The sequence below is a fragment of the Nannobrachium achirus genome (assembly GCF_963921795.1).
Source record: "Nannobrachium achirus genome assembly, chromosome: 22".
NCBI classification, from domain to species: domain Eukaryota; kingdom Metazoa; phylum Chordata; class Actinopteri; order Myctophiformes; family Myctophidae; genus Nannobrachium; species Nannobrachium achirus.
This window is the reverse complement of record NC_137829.1, coordinates 43909486-43926292: the sequence shown is the minus strand read 5'-3', so window position 1 is coordinate 43926292 and position 16807 is coordinate 43909486. Positions and strand designations below refer to the sequence as shown.

Below are 16807 nucleotides of genomic sequence, written 5' to 3'. Positions count from 1 at the left end.
CATAGGGCAGGCCTACCAATACTTTTGTACTTTTACTCAATTCCGAACTTTTTCCACGTTGCAGTTTTAATTAAGTAAAGAATTCGAGTAGCTACTTTTTCCCCACAACGGTTCATTCAGAAAGGAACGGCTCCCTAATAGTCCTACTGAGAACCGGATCCCATGGTTCATTTCAAAGAGCCGGTTCAAAAGACTCGATTCGTTCGCGAACGTCCCACCTCTGCTGGCGGGAGATACGAGAAAATGGCAGGAAGTAGGAAGATAAGAACGTTATGAAAACACTGTCAGATCAGTTAACAACACTGTTAATAATAATAATAATAATCATAGTTTATTGATGATGGACGGCGACGCAGCCTGGATGAGGACCAGACAGGCTGTCTCCAACTTCAAGAAGCTGCTGCTGTGTTCTGTGTGGTAAGAAGAGAGACACACAGGCTGTGTGGCTGGAAGATAGCGCTACTGTATTAAAGCGCTTGTTTGTTTGTTGTGATCAGTGCTGGGAAAAAGTAGTCACATGTCATAAGTATCAATACTGCTTACTGCAATGTAGAAATACTCTGTAATACAAGAAGTAAGAAGTCTGTAATTCAAAATGTACACTACAGTAGAAAAGTATCAACGGGGTGTAAAGTAACTAAGTAGCCTACATTTACTTACTGTACTTAAATACAGTTTTGAGGCATTTGTACTTTACTTGAGTACTTCCAATTTCCAATACTTTTACTTCTACTCCACTGCATCTCGGATCCAAATATTGTACTTTTACTCTACTACATGTATTTGGACACTTTAGTTACTAGTTACTTTGTAGATATACATTATAATATTATAAAACATACATTAATCCACTTCAGACCGATTTTATACCTTGGCTATTTGAAAATAGCAGATCTACAAGCTCACTTTTGAGTTTGTAGATCTGCTATTTTCAAACATTTTGTACTTTTACTTTTGGTACATAAGTAGCCATAAATCATAACTCTTGTAGAGTGTTTGTAGAGAGATAACGTCCCAAAATAAAATCACTCTACAAGAGTTATGATTTATGGCTAGTACATATGTTGATGCCAACGTTGCCAACACTTTCATACTTTTACTCAAGTACATTTTGAATTACAGACTTTTACTTGTAACGGTCGGAGTATTTCTATATTGCAGATCTACAAGCTCACAATGAATGCATCGCAAATGGCCGAAATGTAGTCTATATACGGCTGAAGTGGATAATGAATGTTTTGTAGTAGTAATCAAAATATACAAAGTAACTATAACTAAAGTTTTAAAATTAATGTAGTGGAGTAAAAGTACAATATTTGGCTCCGAGATGTAGTGAAGTATTGAAAATTGGAAGTAAAGTACAAGTACCCCGAAATTGTTACAGTAAGTACAGTACTTGAGTAAAACTTAGTTAGTTTACTCCACTGAAGTTAACTAAACCAGTGGTACTCAAACCTTTTCATGTCAAGGACCCCCAAATTGACACTTATTATCCCGTGGACCCCCATTTGAAAATATAAGCCAGGGACCCCCATAAGAGATGATTTTTTTTTACAGCTCTATCAGTGATTCCCAACCATTTAAATATCAAGGACCCCCAGTTTGACATGCATTAGGCTACGGACCCCCATGTAATGGCATTTACTGTTACAGACCCATGGGTCCATTTGGTTTCTAACTTTCATTTAGCTGGGGACCCCCTGGAACCCCCTCATAGACCCCTGGGAGTCCCTGAACTCCACTTTGAGAACCACTGAACTAAACTCAAATTAGTTTTTTGCCCTCCGTCTTACGACGTTGTCGCTTGACGATAATAGCTGATCTACAAGCTCACAGCGCGTTGTGAAGCCTCACGTTGCAAGCTTTTATATTTAGTTAGTTTAGTTTATTTCAGTCACGATTTAACTAAACAGTTGAACATATAGAATAAAGGCAACAAGATAAGGTAAGCATATTATGACCACCTTATTAATATTTAAATGAATTGTCATAATAGAAAAAAAGGAAACCAATATCAATAACGCTGAAAGTCTTGCACACCAGAACAAATGAAACAGAACGAAAATACATATATTTGGCTTTGTATCAATTACACAGAAAAAAACTAAACTAAAATTAAAGTCTTACCTATCATTTTATAATGGAGGATTTACTTTTCGGGCAAGTGGGCATGACCTTTTGGGCAAGTAGAACATGACCTGCGCTTGCCCGATTGGCAAGTGCCTCTGAGACCTTAGGGTCAACCCCTGCCTCAGGGGTAGAGAACCTTAGGCACAGCCTGGTGCCAACATTGGCACAGGGGAGGGTGATCACTTGGCACACTGGCATAAGTGTGGGAGAGAGTTTTTCTTTTCTTTTCTATTAAAATGTAATTTTCTAAAAAGTTTAGTCGGTTAAATTTAAGTCCACTCACATCTATATACAAATTACATCCTGCACCTAATTCTAAACTCTGACTGTGGAGGGAGTCTGGGAGATACGTTGGTTATTGCTCTGAATCTAATGAGTAATGACCGTTACACCCTGATGTGAAAGAACACAATACTTCTAAAGATCAAAATCGTTTGGAAATAATTTATTTTGATGTGGTGTCATAATTAAACGTGATGATGTTGATAATATGCCACACTGACTGTCCAGAAAAGAAAAACGTGGCACTTCATGTCAAAAAGGTGGCAGACTCCTGAATAATATCACTTTTTACATTTTACAATTTTAATTTACAATTTAGGCCAGGGGTCTTCAACAGGGGGTCCGGGACCCCTAGGGGGACCTCAGAGTTACTACAGGGGGTCCTCCAAATCTCCAATCCTTTTTATATTAACAACTTGAACCCTAGTGTTCATATTCTGAGAACTTTAGCCACAAATAGCAGATCAACAAGCTAGCTTGTAGATTGTCTATTTTCGGCAAATAGGTTTAGTGTAGAGGGGGAAAAGAGCAGACTAAGTACAGAGTGAAAGGTAAAAGTGTATTAAGTATTGACGGTTCAAAAGGTTAAATATCTGAAAACACAATTGACATGAATCCAAAATACACTGACGATTTGTCAAACAATGAAACAATATGGAATCTATGAAAAGGTTGTGGGGGTCCCTGCTTCATCTCTCTCTCCGCTAAGGGGTCCTTGGCCTGAAAACGTTTGAAGACCCCTGATTTAGGCATTTCGCAGACGCTCTTAATCCAGAGCGACGTGCAATAAGCAAGGTGATACATCAATACAATAAGCACTTCTTGTGTTGTCAGACTTTAACGCATTTAGAACGGGTACGGTACACATTATTGTGTATCATTATTTTATGCTTTAACTATTGAAAAATAGCATATATACAAGCTCACAGCGCGGCACCGAGTGCCGCGCTGCGAGCTTGTAGATCTGCTATTTTTGAAAAATCGTGAAAATTAGAATTTTGACCCGATTCTATAAGTGTCTTTTGAATCCTTCTAAGGTTTCAAAAGACAAGGTCCTTTTCACTTAACTGGAGTTCAGTCAGTCTGTTCTTGAGAGACTACTATGTCAGTGGTTCTCAAACCTTTTCATGTGAAGGACCCCCAAAATTATATCTATTTGGCCATGGACCCCCATCTCAAAATATTTAGTTCCAGGGACCACCCAGAAGCAACATTTGAGTTACAAACGTTCGCTTTGAAAATACATATATTCAAAGATTCACACACATTTTCACGACTTTTTCAAAAATAGCAGATCTACAAGCTCGCAGCGCGGCACCGTGAGCTTGTATATCTGCTATTTTTCACTGGTTAAAGCATTCAATAATTCTAGGCCTAAATGGGTTAACTGACCCTGATTCATGTGTGTGTCCTCTCCTCCACAGCTCCGAACTGCTGCACGAGCCAGTGTGTCTGGGATCGTGTGAACACATTGTTTGCAGGTAATGGCAGTCATAGGTCAAATTGCATTGTTCTTTTCTAAAGCAGATATAACTTATTTGAAATGAGTTACATTTGAGTCTAAAAGCGCCGTTATTCCTAGCTCTGCGTCGCAAGCCATTTTCTGCACAAGTCTACATTTCCGTTGTTATATTGGAACCGTTATCTTGGATTCATAGAGTGTACACTACATCCTCCCCTGTGTAGTAAGGCAGTGGATTTATTGAGATATTGATTGATTTTAGAGTACACTTAGTTATTTTGGTAACACTTTACTTAAAGGTGGACTCTATAATGCTATATATTCACATTTATAATGCATTATAATGCGCTTATAAGGCATTATAACACTTTTTACTAATAAGACGCCCTAAGAGCGAGAAGCGAGGTCGTGCTGAAACAGACTGACACAATATGTCCATATGGGCATTCCCGAATATGGGCTTAATATTGATGGCATCAGGGATCTCCATATATGGGCACAAAAGCGACAAGGGCAGAACTCATTTTCAAGTGTGACTCGCGTCAAGACTGACACAAATGTCCATATATGGGCATTCCCAGATATGGGATTAATATTGATAATATGGCCAAGTTCTGTCACGCTCCATATATGATATGGAGACTAGTGACATGAGGTGTGATGTGACTGACTGACGCACATGAGCTGCATGTTTTCATAGTAAATGCGACCTACGGTCACAACAAATAGAGAGATTTGTACACTTTCAGAGTTACAGATAGGGCTGTCAAAGTTATTACATAATCGTTTAATCGCAATTATTTGACATAATCGCGATATTTTTTCATAATCGTCATAATCGTTTCCATGTTGAAAAATGTTCATATATTTAAAAAAAGAATAGTGTATTTCCACTATTCTACAATCTCACGATGAGACGCGTTGTGAGCTTGTAGATCGGTTATTTCCACCATCAATGTTCTTTTTTAAGTATAAAGTTGTCAAATATGTCAGTAATTTCTTTGTTTATTTAGCTTATATTATGTGTCATATCTGCCATGTGCAACTTCAAAGCCTACAAGCCGAACAGAAATGTAATAGTCAACGACAAATGCACAATTAAATCGTTAATCGCAATTATTTGAGTGACAATTAATCGTCTTGTAAAATGTCATAATCGTGACAGCCCTATATGTTCGTGGCAAAAAATTATTTTGGCAAAAATGTCCACCGCAAGCCAGCATGGCGATGACCCCTGAAGCCTCTATCAGAGTCTGCGGTGAAGAGCCTATCACCTCAAATTTAGGTGATAAGCTATCCACCTAAAGTGAGAAAACAAGTGGAGTCCATCATAGTCAGTCACGGTGAAGTCCTATCACTGTGACTGACTGGTCTAGATCGACCAATCAGTGAACGGGGTGATGGGCCGATCTTCTGAAAGTAAAAATCAGTGTGCGGTGGTCGTGCTTGCATAACGTCTTCAGACTAGGATTTGAGTCTAGGATGTACAGGCTGTGCTACACACACACACACACGTTATGCAATGGCAAAACGCTGAGGAAAAAGGCTACAAACATACGACATATGACATCACTAGACAAACATGATGCTACGTACACACATTTTGCTATGGCAAAGCGCTGGGGAAAAAGGCTACAGACACATGCACACGCACAGCCACTCTATGGAGCGGTTTACCACCGCTCAAAAACAGAGAGAGGTGGATAGCTCTTCACCGCGAGTAATGACGTAATGTTGTAGTTTTATGACTTAAAAAGACTACAACGCGGTGGATAGCAGTGTTGATTTTGTCGACTAAAACTATGACGAAAAATGTTTGTCGACTGTTTTTTCACTGACGAAAACTAAATAAAAACAAAATAAAAAGTATGCTGTGATGACTAAAACTAAGACTAAATATATTGACAATTTCGTCAACAAAATAAAAACTAGACTAAAATGTTAAGGAGGGACTTGTGGAGAAGAGAGTCATTTTATGTTTGGTTGCTCTCAGGTGTTGCGTGTTGAAAATCTACAAGCTCACAACGCGTCGCGCTGCTGCGACGCGTTGTGAGCTGGTAGATCGGCTATTTTCAGCACGCAACCAAGTGTAAAATCAGCCATTACAATGTCATCAAGTCCTGCCAAAATACATTTTAGTTGACTAAATCAACTGTAGATTTAGTCGCCTAAAATCTTATGATATTTAGTCGACTAAAATTAGACTAAAACTAAAACTTTTCAGGTGACTAAATTATGACTGAAACTAAGTGACACATTATTCAAAAGACTATGATGACACTGGTGGATGGCTTATCACCGCGGTGCCTACAATGATAGGGGCTTGAGTCTTCCTTTCCATTGTGTTCCTACTCCTGCAGGTCCTGTGCTGCCCCTCGGGTGGGGGATGGCTGCGTGGTGTGTGGCAGCCCTGCCTGGGTGCAGGACATCAAGATCAACAGACAGCTGCACAACGTCACGCAGGCCTTCTGCAGCCTGGAGGCCATACTCAACCCCACCCAGAAACCAGGTAGGTCTGGCAGGTAGACTAGGTCAGTGTTTCTCAACCTTTTTGTTCTGCATGGGCACACTTTTCATGTCCCAAGAATCCATGGGCACACCAACATACTGTAATACGGGGGTGTAAATATCATCACTGTTGGGAAGAAACCTTGTATCTCCCAAGTTTCAAATGTGTACGTTTCTTCGCAAAGCAAAGCCCTGCTTCATCATACAAGGCTGTCGCACAACAGTAGTGAAAACAGCAGATCTTCAAGCACACAATGCCTCGCACCGCGAGGCGTTGTGTGCTTGTAGATCGTCTGTTTTCACTATTTTAAATCATTTTTAAAATGATGAATACAATACTGGCTTTCAAGCAGTTTCAAGGGGCACACTTGACCCTTCTCAGGGGCACACCAAAGGTCCCCAGGCACAGTGGTTGTGAAACACTGGACGAGGTACTAAGCTGTCAAGATTAGGGATGGGACGTTAAGCGATATTTTCATTTATCGTGATAAAAAAACACTAAAAAAAACACAATAATCGTATCGTGGAGATTTAATATATTATGACATCGTCCTCCGTCATGCACTGGGATCAATTCACCTTTCATTTGCCAAGCTGCATATCCGGTACCGTACCACTTAAACCCTCTATAATTGGTAAAAGGAATAAGTCTTTTTTTTCACCCTTTCAAATGTCTTTGCCAAAAAATAGCAGATTTGCGACACATTGTGAGCTTGTAGATCTGCTATTTTTTGGCAAATGTTCCGCCCCAGGATAATGGATTTTGATTATCACGATAATATCGTAAATCGCGATTTCTTTTGTCACAATAATCGTGATATGACATTTTCATATCATCCCATCCCTACTAGGTACTAGGCTGTCACGATTATGACATTTTATTTTGCCTGATAATTACTTGTAATGATAATAATAATACAATAATTGCAATGAATGATTTCATTATGTTAATCTTGCTGTTTTGACAAATAACCCAATGTACAAAGAAATGACTAACATTTGTAATAACTTGTATACTTTGAAAGAAACTTTAATAGTGGAGCCCATCTACAAGCTCACAGCGTGCCATGGTGAGACGCGTGGTGAGCTTGTAGATCTGCTATTTCCACTATTTTGATGTACCGTATGAAAAATGTTCAACATGGACACGATTATGACAATTAGGCAAAAAGAAAAAAAAATGCGATTGGGAGAGATTATCTAATAACTGTGACTGGCCTGCAGGAAGGTACTGTAATATGTAATGAATTGATTTCCACCACATGCTAACCTCCCAATTTATTCATTCCATCCTCCCCCGATCAACCCACGCCTCTATCTATTGTTGACTGAGATGTTAACCCATTTAGGGCCTAGGATTATTGAATGCTTTAGCTATTGAAAAATAGCAGATATACAAGCGTGAGTGCCGCGCTGCGAGCTTGTAGATCTACTATTTTTGAAAAGGTCGTGAAAATGTTTGCAAATCTTTGAATATATGTATTTTCAACGCAAATGTTTGTAACTCAAATTTTGCTTCTGGGTGGTCCCTGGAACTAAATATGTTGAGATGGGGGTCCGTGGCCAAATAAATATTATTTTGGGGGTCCCTCACATGAAAAGGTTTGAGAACCACTGACATAGTCTCTCAAGAACAGACTAACTGAGCTCCATTTAAGTGAAAAGGACCTTTTCTTTGACGATGGCTTGCCAGATTGCTGACATAGAAACATGGTTTTTCAAAAAACCTTAGAAGGATTCAAAAGACACTTACAGAATCGGGTCAAAATCCTAATTTTCACGATTTTTTAAAAATAGCAGATCTACAAGCTCACAAGCGCGGCACTCGGTGCCGTGCTGTGAGCTTGTATATCTGCTGTTTTTCAATAGTTAAAGCATAAAATAATGATACACAATATAGTGTACCCGTTCTGAATGGGTTTAATTCCGCCCCCTGCTGCGTAATCTCTGAATGATCGTATTAAGTCTGCTGTCCCTGTGGCATGTTATCGTCATCTCCTTTGCAGCATGCTTGCCCTGACAGTAATTATGTAATGCAATTAAGCCACGGTGGTGTTTGGCTTGCAAGTTAGATCCGGGCTGTGACAAAGCGGATGCCGCGGCTCGGCTGCACCTCGCCCGCGAGCTGCCGTCTCTTGTGGCGTCGTTGATGATGTCTCAATTAAGCTAACAGCTATCAAAACGTAACTTTTGAAAGCGTGTGTAAGACAGACAGACCCTGCGAGGCAACTCTCTCACATTTTTCGATGGTGTGTGTGAACAAGACCACAAGTGAACGTAGATGTCATTTATCATTATTTTGCTGCTGATGCTTTGTTTAGTGAAACATGTTGTACTTAAGATTTGCAAATTGCTAGTGATAAATCTAGGTTTGTTTAGCTTTTACGCAGCCTCTTCAAGGTGTCACTGTTCAACCGCAAAGGTCTTTGCACACAGGCGCGTTTATCCGCGCGGATAAAGCGGACAATTTCATTTTTTTTAAAGAAAACAATGGTTCTCTACGACCTCATGCACACCGGATCCTAATTAGCCGTGCGACGAGTGGCTGCGGCCGTGCGTTTTTTTCTCGATCGAACCCAGTTCGATTTGTGCGTCTTGTCGCATGCGGTAAAAAACTCATCACTCCTTTTATGACTCCTTTTGGGATCCGCAGCGCCGATTCCGCACAGCATTGCACACCAAATCCAATGCAAAAAAAATGTCCTGTGTGCAAAGGGCTTTATTCTGCCTCACCGTTATACAGCTTTAGTTTATTTGAAAACAAAATGTAAATATAAAATCCTTTATGTTGCTCAGTGTGATGGAAAGTGCTTCAGTACTGGAGCTTTTGTGACTGCAGTCTGCTACATCGTGTTTGTGCATTAAATGCATACGCTATACCAGGGTTCCCCAATAGGCGGCAGATATACAAGCTCACAGCGCGGCACCGAGTGCCGCGCTGCGAGCTTGTAGATCTGCTATTTTTGAAAAAGTCGTGAAAATGTGTGCAAATCTTTGAATATATGTATTTTTTAAGCGAACATTTGTAACTCAAATTTTGCTTCTGGGGTGTCCCTGGAACTAAATATTTTGAGATGGGGGGGGGGGGTCCGTGCCGTGGCTAAATACATATAATTTTGGGGTCCTTCACATGAAAAGGTTTGAGCACCACTGACAAATGGTAAATGGTGCATTTATATAGCGCTTTTATCCAAAGCGCTTTACAGAGATTGTGCATTACATTCACCCATTCACGCACACATTCATACACCGGTGGCAGAGGAAACCATGCAGGGCACCAACCAGCTCACCGGGAGCAATGTGGGGTTCAGAGTCTTGCCCAAGGACCCTTCGACATTAACTCAGGTGGAGCCCGGATTCGAACTGGGAACCCTTCGGGAACCCTTCGTGCTCTAATAACGGTTTCTCTACCCCTGAGCTATGCCGCCCGACATGGAAACATACTAAGTAAATCGTCACTGTCAGGCAGAAACCTTGTATCTCCAAGTTTCAAATGTGTTTTTTTCGCAAAGCAAAAGCCCTGCTTCATCACACAAGGCCGTCGCACAAAAGTAGTGAAAACAGCAGATCTACAAGCACACAACGCCTCGCACCGCGAGGCGTTGTGTGCTTGTAGATCGGCTGTTTTCACTAGTTTAAATCATTTTTAAAATGGTTTTGGACATACAAGGTTTCCACCCGACAACGACGAAATATAACTCATGCAATTGGCCCACTGGCTTGTCACTTGTCATGATCTGAAATGGCAAATCTTTGAGTAGCAGCAGCACTATAGAGAGAGATCTCTCTATAGCGCGCAATGAGGGCCTCTGCAACTCTTTTTCCCAGGCTGAATCAGGGGCCCAGCACGTCCCTGCTTCTTACACAGCACTTCTCTGATTCCTGAACGTCATGTAAAGGCACACACACACACACACACACACACACACACACACACACACACACACACACACACACACACATACACACACACACACACAGGGTGGCTGGCTTTGTTCGCTTCCAACTCGTGAGTAAAAAAAGAAAATAAGACGTTCTTACGCCACTATTGCAAGATCTCTGTATAAAAGTGGCTTATGGCAAGCTCTGCTTGAGTAGCATTTGAGGTCTTGCCAAAATGTACCTTCACTATAAAAAGATTATGGTGCTGATTTATTCCATTGTGGGCTCTTTGTCTTTTTTTTGAACCCCCTTTAAAACCCATTTAGAACGGGTACACATTATTGTGTATCATTATTTTATGCTTTAACTATTGAAAAATAGCAGATATACAAGCTCACAGCGCGGCACCGAGTGCCGCGCTGCGAGCTTGTAGATCTGCTATTTTTGAAAAATCGTGAAAATTCGAATTTTGACCCGATTCTATAAGTGTCTTTTGAATCCTTCTAAGGTTTTTTTGAAAAACCTATGTTTCTATGTCAGCAATCTGGCCAGCCATCGTCAAAGAAAAGGTCCTTTTCACTTAACTGGAGCTCAGTTAGTCTGTTCTTGAGAGACTACTATGTCAGTGGTTCTCAAACTTTTTCATGTGAAGGACCCCCAAAATGATATGTATTTGGCCACGGACCCCATCTCAAAATATTTAGAACCAGGGACCACCCAGAAGCAAAACTTGAGATACAAACGTTTGCTTTGAAAATACATATATTCAAAGATTTGCACACATTTTCACGACGTTTTCAAAAATAGCAGATCTACAAGCTCGCAGCGCGGCACTCGGTGCCGCGCTGCAAGCTTGTATATCTGCTATTTTTCAATAGTGAAAGCATTCAATAATCCTAGGCCTACATGGGTTAATCTCTCTCTATCTCTCACTTTCTTTACTTCTTTCTTTCTCTGGCCCGCAGACTCATCTCCCACTGGGTTACCACCACAGGCGCAGGCCGAGAGCTCCGTCTTGAAGCACAAAAAGAACTACAAGATCTGGTTCAGCCCCCGGAGCCGCAAGGTGCGCTGCCGGGCGGAGAAGCCGCAACAAGAGGTCATCCCACCGCCACCGGCTAGCGGCGTGACCGTCGTCCCCGCCGTACCGCCGGAGACCACCCGGACGGAACCCCAGGACCTGTCCGTCTACAACTTCATCCCCAGCTCCTCCCAAGAGTCCTCCCAAGAGTCTGCCGTCGGCGGCGGCGGCGGCGGCAGGAGGAAGAGGGCGACCAAGAAAGCCGGGGGTGGCAGAAAGCTGGCAGCAGGCGGGGCTGGCGCCAGACGGGCACCTCGCACGCAGGTAGGGCTAGCCTGTCAACAGTTATTACATAATCGCCTAGTCGCAATTATTTGACATGATCGCAATTATCGTTTACATGTTGACAAATATGTATTTATATATGTTAATTCAGGGGTGCCCACACTTTTTTGACTTGAGAGCTACTTTTAAAATGACCAGCTCAACATGATCTACCCGCCCAAAAATGTTTTACAGAAGGTGGCTTGCCTTTGTAAATGGGAAATAATGGGGGAAAAAAGGTCTTCACCCCATTCTGTATGGAAGTGGTAGGTTTTGGGGTTCTTTGTAATGCTACTGATTCTCAGGAAAAACAAAAATCTTTGCATTGAGGGCTTTGCCTACTTTCGAAGCTGTGAAGGGAGCTGACAGGCCCTTCTTGATGTCAGTCAATGAAGTCTCCTTATTCAAGTGACAGATGCCAAAATGAGTTTTGTGATTTTTGTTTATAAATATTTTAATTATAATCTTTTAGGGGCATGTCATGTGTTCTACCTGAACAGCCTTTGTGATCTTTTTGGGGTGCCTGTGTTAATTTATAAAAAAAAAATAGTGGAAATAGCCGATCTACAAGCAGCTTTTAGATAGTATTTCCACTATCAATGTTCTTTTTAAAGTGTAAAGTTGTCAAATATGTCCGTAATTTCTTTGTATATTTAGGTTATGTCTTATGTGTCATGTCTGTCTGCCATGTGCAACTTCAAAGCCTAAAAGTCAAACAGAAATGTAACTGTCAACGACAAAAAACACAATTAAATCGTTAATCGTTAATTATTTGAGTGACAATTAATCGTCAAGTAAAATGTCCTAATCGTGACAGCTCTGCGCGCAAGGCACAAAGAGCAGGAGGCTGGAGGCGGTGAACCGCCAGTGGGGCATCGACAACGAGGTGGAGGATGACGCGAGGGTGGAGGAGCCAGCCTGTGCTCAGAGGAAGGAGGCGAGGAGCTCCAGTAAGAGGGTGTCCTTCGTCAGCCCCGCGGCTTCCACTGAGGACCCCCAGCCTGATGGGCCTCAAGGCCCACACAGCAGGTAGGCCCTAGGGATGGGCCGATATGAACATGTCACATCACGATTATTGTGACAAAAGAAATCGTGATTTACGATGTTATCGCGATAATCTAAATCCATTATGCTGGGGCGGAACATTTGCCAAAAAATAGCCGATCTACAAGCTTGTAGATCTACGAGCTTGTCTACGAGCTTCTAGATTGGCTATTTTTTGGTAAAGACATTTGATAGTGACTGAAAATGAGACTGTATCAAGTACGTATATTATCTAGTACGTTTTACCGATAGAGGGTTTAAGTGGTACCGGATATGCAGCTCGGCAAATAAAAGGTGAATTGATCCCAGTGCATGACGGATGACGATATCATGATAAATCTCCATGATACGATTATCGTGAGTGTTTTTTATCACGATAAACGATAATATCGCGTATCGTCCCGTCTCTAGTAGCCCTGTCACAATTATTACATAATCTTTTAATCGCAATTACTTGAGATAATCGCAATTATTTTTGCATAATCGTTTCCCTGTTGAAAAATGTGAAAAATAGCAGAAATAGCAGACCCACAAGCTTACAACTTGTGACGCGTTGTAAGCTTATAGATCAGCCATCTCCGCTATTTTATAATAAATGATTATATCAATATAAAATGATTAAATGTGTTAGTAACCTGCCCTGTGCAGTTTGTGATTATGAAGCCTAAATGGCAAACAGAAATTACATTTGTATTCATATATTCCAGTCTTCAATGCCAAAAAAACAATTAAATCGTATTTGTGTGACAATTAATCGTCAATTCTAATCAATCGTGACGGCTCTAACAGCAGGGTTCTGAGCCTCGGTCTCTCTGGAGATACGGCTCCCGCCTCGGAAGACGAAGCCTCCTCCTCTAGTCCCGGCCAGGCGGCCGGCTCCTTCCGACGTGATCGGCAGCTCGAACTCGGCGAGGACGGCGGAAAGCAGAGCGGTGCAGCTCCTCACAAACGAACCCCAAAACGATGCCGCGTGGCAGAGGAGGAAGAGGAGGAGAAGGAGGTAAGGGTGGGCGATATGGAAAAATACAATATCACGATATTTTCCCAAGCTGTATCAGGATACACGATGTTATCACGATTCTTTTTCACGTTGGTTTTTATGGTTATTTTTCAAGGTACTTGACAAAAACTAGACTCTCTGGGTTCCTTTTGGGAGGTCTAAATTGAACTTTACAAGTATGTAACTCTGACAGTATACAAATGAAACCAAATGGACCCTTACGGGTCCATTTGGTTTCATTTGTATACTGTCAGCGTTAAGTGGAGACCTTGACATTTTAAAGTTTGAGAACTACTGATTTAGACCAAAATGCAGGTTTAGATTGAATTCTGCAATGAATCTCTGTATTAACGATTAAAAAGGATGTTTTACAAGGCTCCCTCAATTGTATCACGATATATACGATACCTCTGAAAATGCATATCGTGGAGACATTGTATCATCTCAACGATAATTATCACCATATCGCCCACCCCTAGAAGGAGGAGAGCACCCCGAAGAGGCCCAGGGCATCAGCGGGCCAAAGGAGACTGTCGGCGCACAGGACGGTTTCGGGCGTCCTCGCTCCAGCCTCGCCGGCCACCCTCGGGACGACCGGAAAGGGCATCAAAAGTCCCCGAGCTGAGAAAATGGTCAGCCCTGATTCCAGAGCCATCGCCGGGAGGGTTTCTTCTCCTGGCAGCCCTGGTGTCTTGAGGAGGAACCACAAGGGGGAGACACCCCTGCATCTTGCTGCTATCAAGGTCTGGAAGTTGGGATGGGACGATATGAACGTTTTATATCACGGTTATTGTGACAAAAGAAACCACGGGGATAGCAGGAAATGAGTTAATGTTCTCTACTCTCTCTGCTTTGTTTCTGGCATCGCCGGGTTGGCCGCCTTCTGCCTCAAAGCGGCTTGTCTAAATCTCCCCTTGCAGTGGGTTTGTGCCTCTCGTCTCCACCATCTGCCAAATGATGGGCTTGACATATACTTTGTTGCTTGCGCAGCGCCAAAAATGGCTGTTTTACAAACTGACGCGTCGCAAGCGCACCAGCACCAACGCATTGAGAGCTTGTAGATCGTCTATTTTCGGCGCGCGACACACGGCTCCACAACTAAGCATAAATCCTGCTTTTAGTCTTCAGATGATCAGAGCCATTCTCCCCGGGCCCCGGCAAGAATAAAACCGTTTTAGGATAATCCCTGTAAACATAGCCGTAATCCCTCTCTGGATCCTGGACAAGGTAATCAATGGCCCGCTGTGGGGCACGATTGATAATCCGCGGGGCTTCCCCGCTGCTCGCGGATCAGCCGCTGCGTCCGAAGGGTTATGGTTTGGCGGTTTTCCGGCCGCTGACCTGAGGTCTGTTGTTGATTCTAGGGATGGGACGATATGAAAATGTCACAATTATTGTGACAAAATAAATTTATGATTTATGATATTATCGCGATAATCAAAATCCATTATCCCGGGGCGGAACATTTGCCAAAAAATAGCAGATCTACAAGCTCTTGTAGATCGGCTACTTTTTTGGCAAAGAGATAAGGTAGAGATTGAAAAAAACAACTGTATCAAGTACATATATTAAAGGTACGTTTTACCAATAGAGGGTTTAAGTGGTACCGGATATGAAGCTCGGCAAATAAGAGGTGAATTGATCCCAGTGCATGACGGAGGACGATATCACGATAAATTAGATCTCCACGATACGATTATCGTGAGTGTTTTTTTTATCATGATAAACGATAATATCGCGTATATGAAAATGTCATATCACGATTATTGTGACAAAATAAATCGTGATTTATGATATTATCACGATAATCAAAATCCATTATCCCGGGGCGGAACATTTGCCAAAAAATTGCAGATCTACAAGCTCACAATGAGCTTGTAGATCTTGTAGGTCTATTTTTAAGACATTTTAAGACATTTGATAGAGAGTGAAAAAAAAGACTATCAAGTACGTATATTATAAGTACCTTTTACCAATTATAGAGGGTTTAAGTGGTACCGGATATGCAGCTCGGCAAATAAGAGGTGAATTGATCCCAGTGCATGACGGAGGACGATATCACGATAAATTAAATCTCCGCGATACGATTATCGTGAGTGTTTTTTTTATCACGATAAACGATAATATCGCTTATCGTCCCATCCCGAGTTGATTCTCTCTCCTGGCCCCACAGGGAGACGTGGACGCTGCAAAGGAGCTGCTGGACCAAGGGGCAGACCCCAACCTGAGGGACCATGCTGGGTGGACACCTCTGGTGAGGCACGCACGCTAGGGTTGTTCGATGTGGCCTAAAAATAAAATCTCGATTTATTTCTCAGAAAAGTCGATTTTCGATTCCGATTTCGATTTTTTGGTAAAAGAATAATACATTGTTTCAACTATGTTGTTTTCATTTAAAAAATGCAAGGACATGATTTTTTTTATTATTGTTTTATTTTTTAATTTTTTTTATATAGCCAAATAGATAAATCTAATGTGGTGAGCCCTGCCCAGTCTGACGTGCGCGGCACGTGCATCAAAGAAATTACACATCAGAGATAAAGTAGTATTAATTTGGTGTCGGACCTTGTCGTCCTGCTTTAGGAGGACCGGGCTGTGCACTTTTTGCCCCGTGCAAGGCTCCAATGAGTAAGAATTACCCTAATTAAAGTGAAAATCGATTTTACGATTTCTTATTTTTTAAATCGTCCAAAGGAAAAAATCCCGATTTCGATTAAAAATCGATTAATCGGAAAACCCTACACGCACGCACGCATAGAGGGTTCATGCGCATTTTTAAAGTGACATTTTAAGGACTTTTTAATACGTCTAAAATGACAAATTAAACATTGGCCAAACTGTCAAATATTAGACACAGAGATTGTGAAAATAGCAGATCTACATGCTCACAACGCCTCGCGTTGCGAGGCGTTGTGTGCATGTAGATCGGCTATTTTCACAATAGAACCGTGTTATACAAAATGTAATGCCTCAACTCTTAGTGCTCGTCAGGGTGGGGGGATCCCCAGTTAAAATATGATTATTTTGGGGGTTGCGGCCTGAAAAGGTTGAGAACCACTGATGTATGGTATATTAAGAAAAAACAAGGTTCGGGAATGAAAGCTATAATGCAATATAAATCCAATATTTGTTGGTGGGGGGAAAAGTGGAACTA

At 41.7% G+C, this 16807-nt stretch overlaps 1 protein-coding gene across 1 annotated transcript in view; it reads left to right on the top strand.

Annotated features, from left to right (window-relative positions):
• Nucleotides 1-340: 340 nt before the first annotated feature.
• bard1 (BRCA1 associated RING domain 1) overlaps nucleotides 341-16807 on the top strand; it is a gene marked incomplete at its 5' end in the record, with an annotated part of 78523 nt that continues 62056 nt past the window's right edge. The window contains 8 exons of the mRNA XM_080752912.1: nucleotides 341-417; nucleotides 3837-3893; nucleotides 6235-6383; nucleotides 11230-11609; nucleotides 12427-12638; nucleotides 13443-13623; nucleotides 14133-14396; nucleotides 15827-15907. Of these exons, the coding sequence (XP_080609038.1) occupies nucleotides 341-417; nucleotides 3837-3893; nucleotides 6235-6383; nucleotides 11230-11609; nucleotides 12427-12638; nucleotides 13443-13623; nucleotides 14133-14396; nucleotides 15827-15907 (1401 nt within the window). The remainder of the gene's footprint in view (nucleotides 418-3836; nucleotides 3894-6234; nucleotides 6384-11229; nucleotides 11610-12426; nucleotides 12639-13442; nucleotides 13624-14132; nucleotides 14397-15826; nucleotides 15908-16807) is intronic.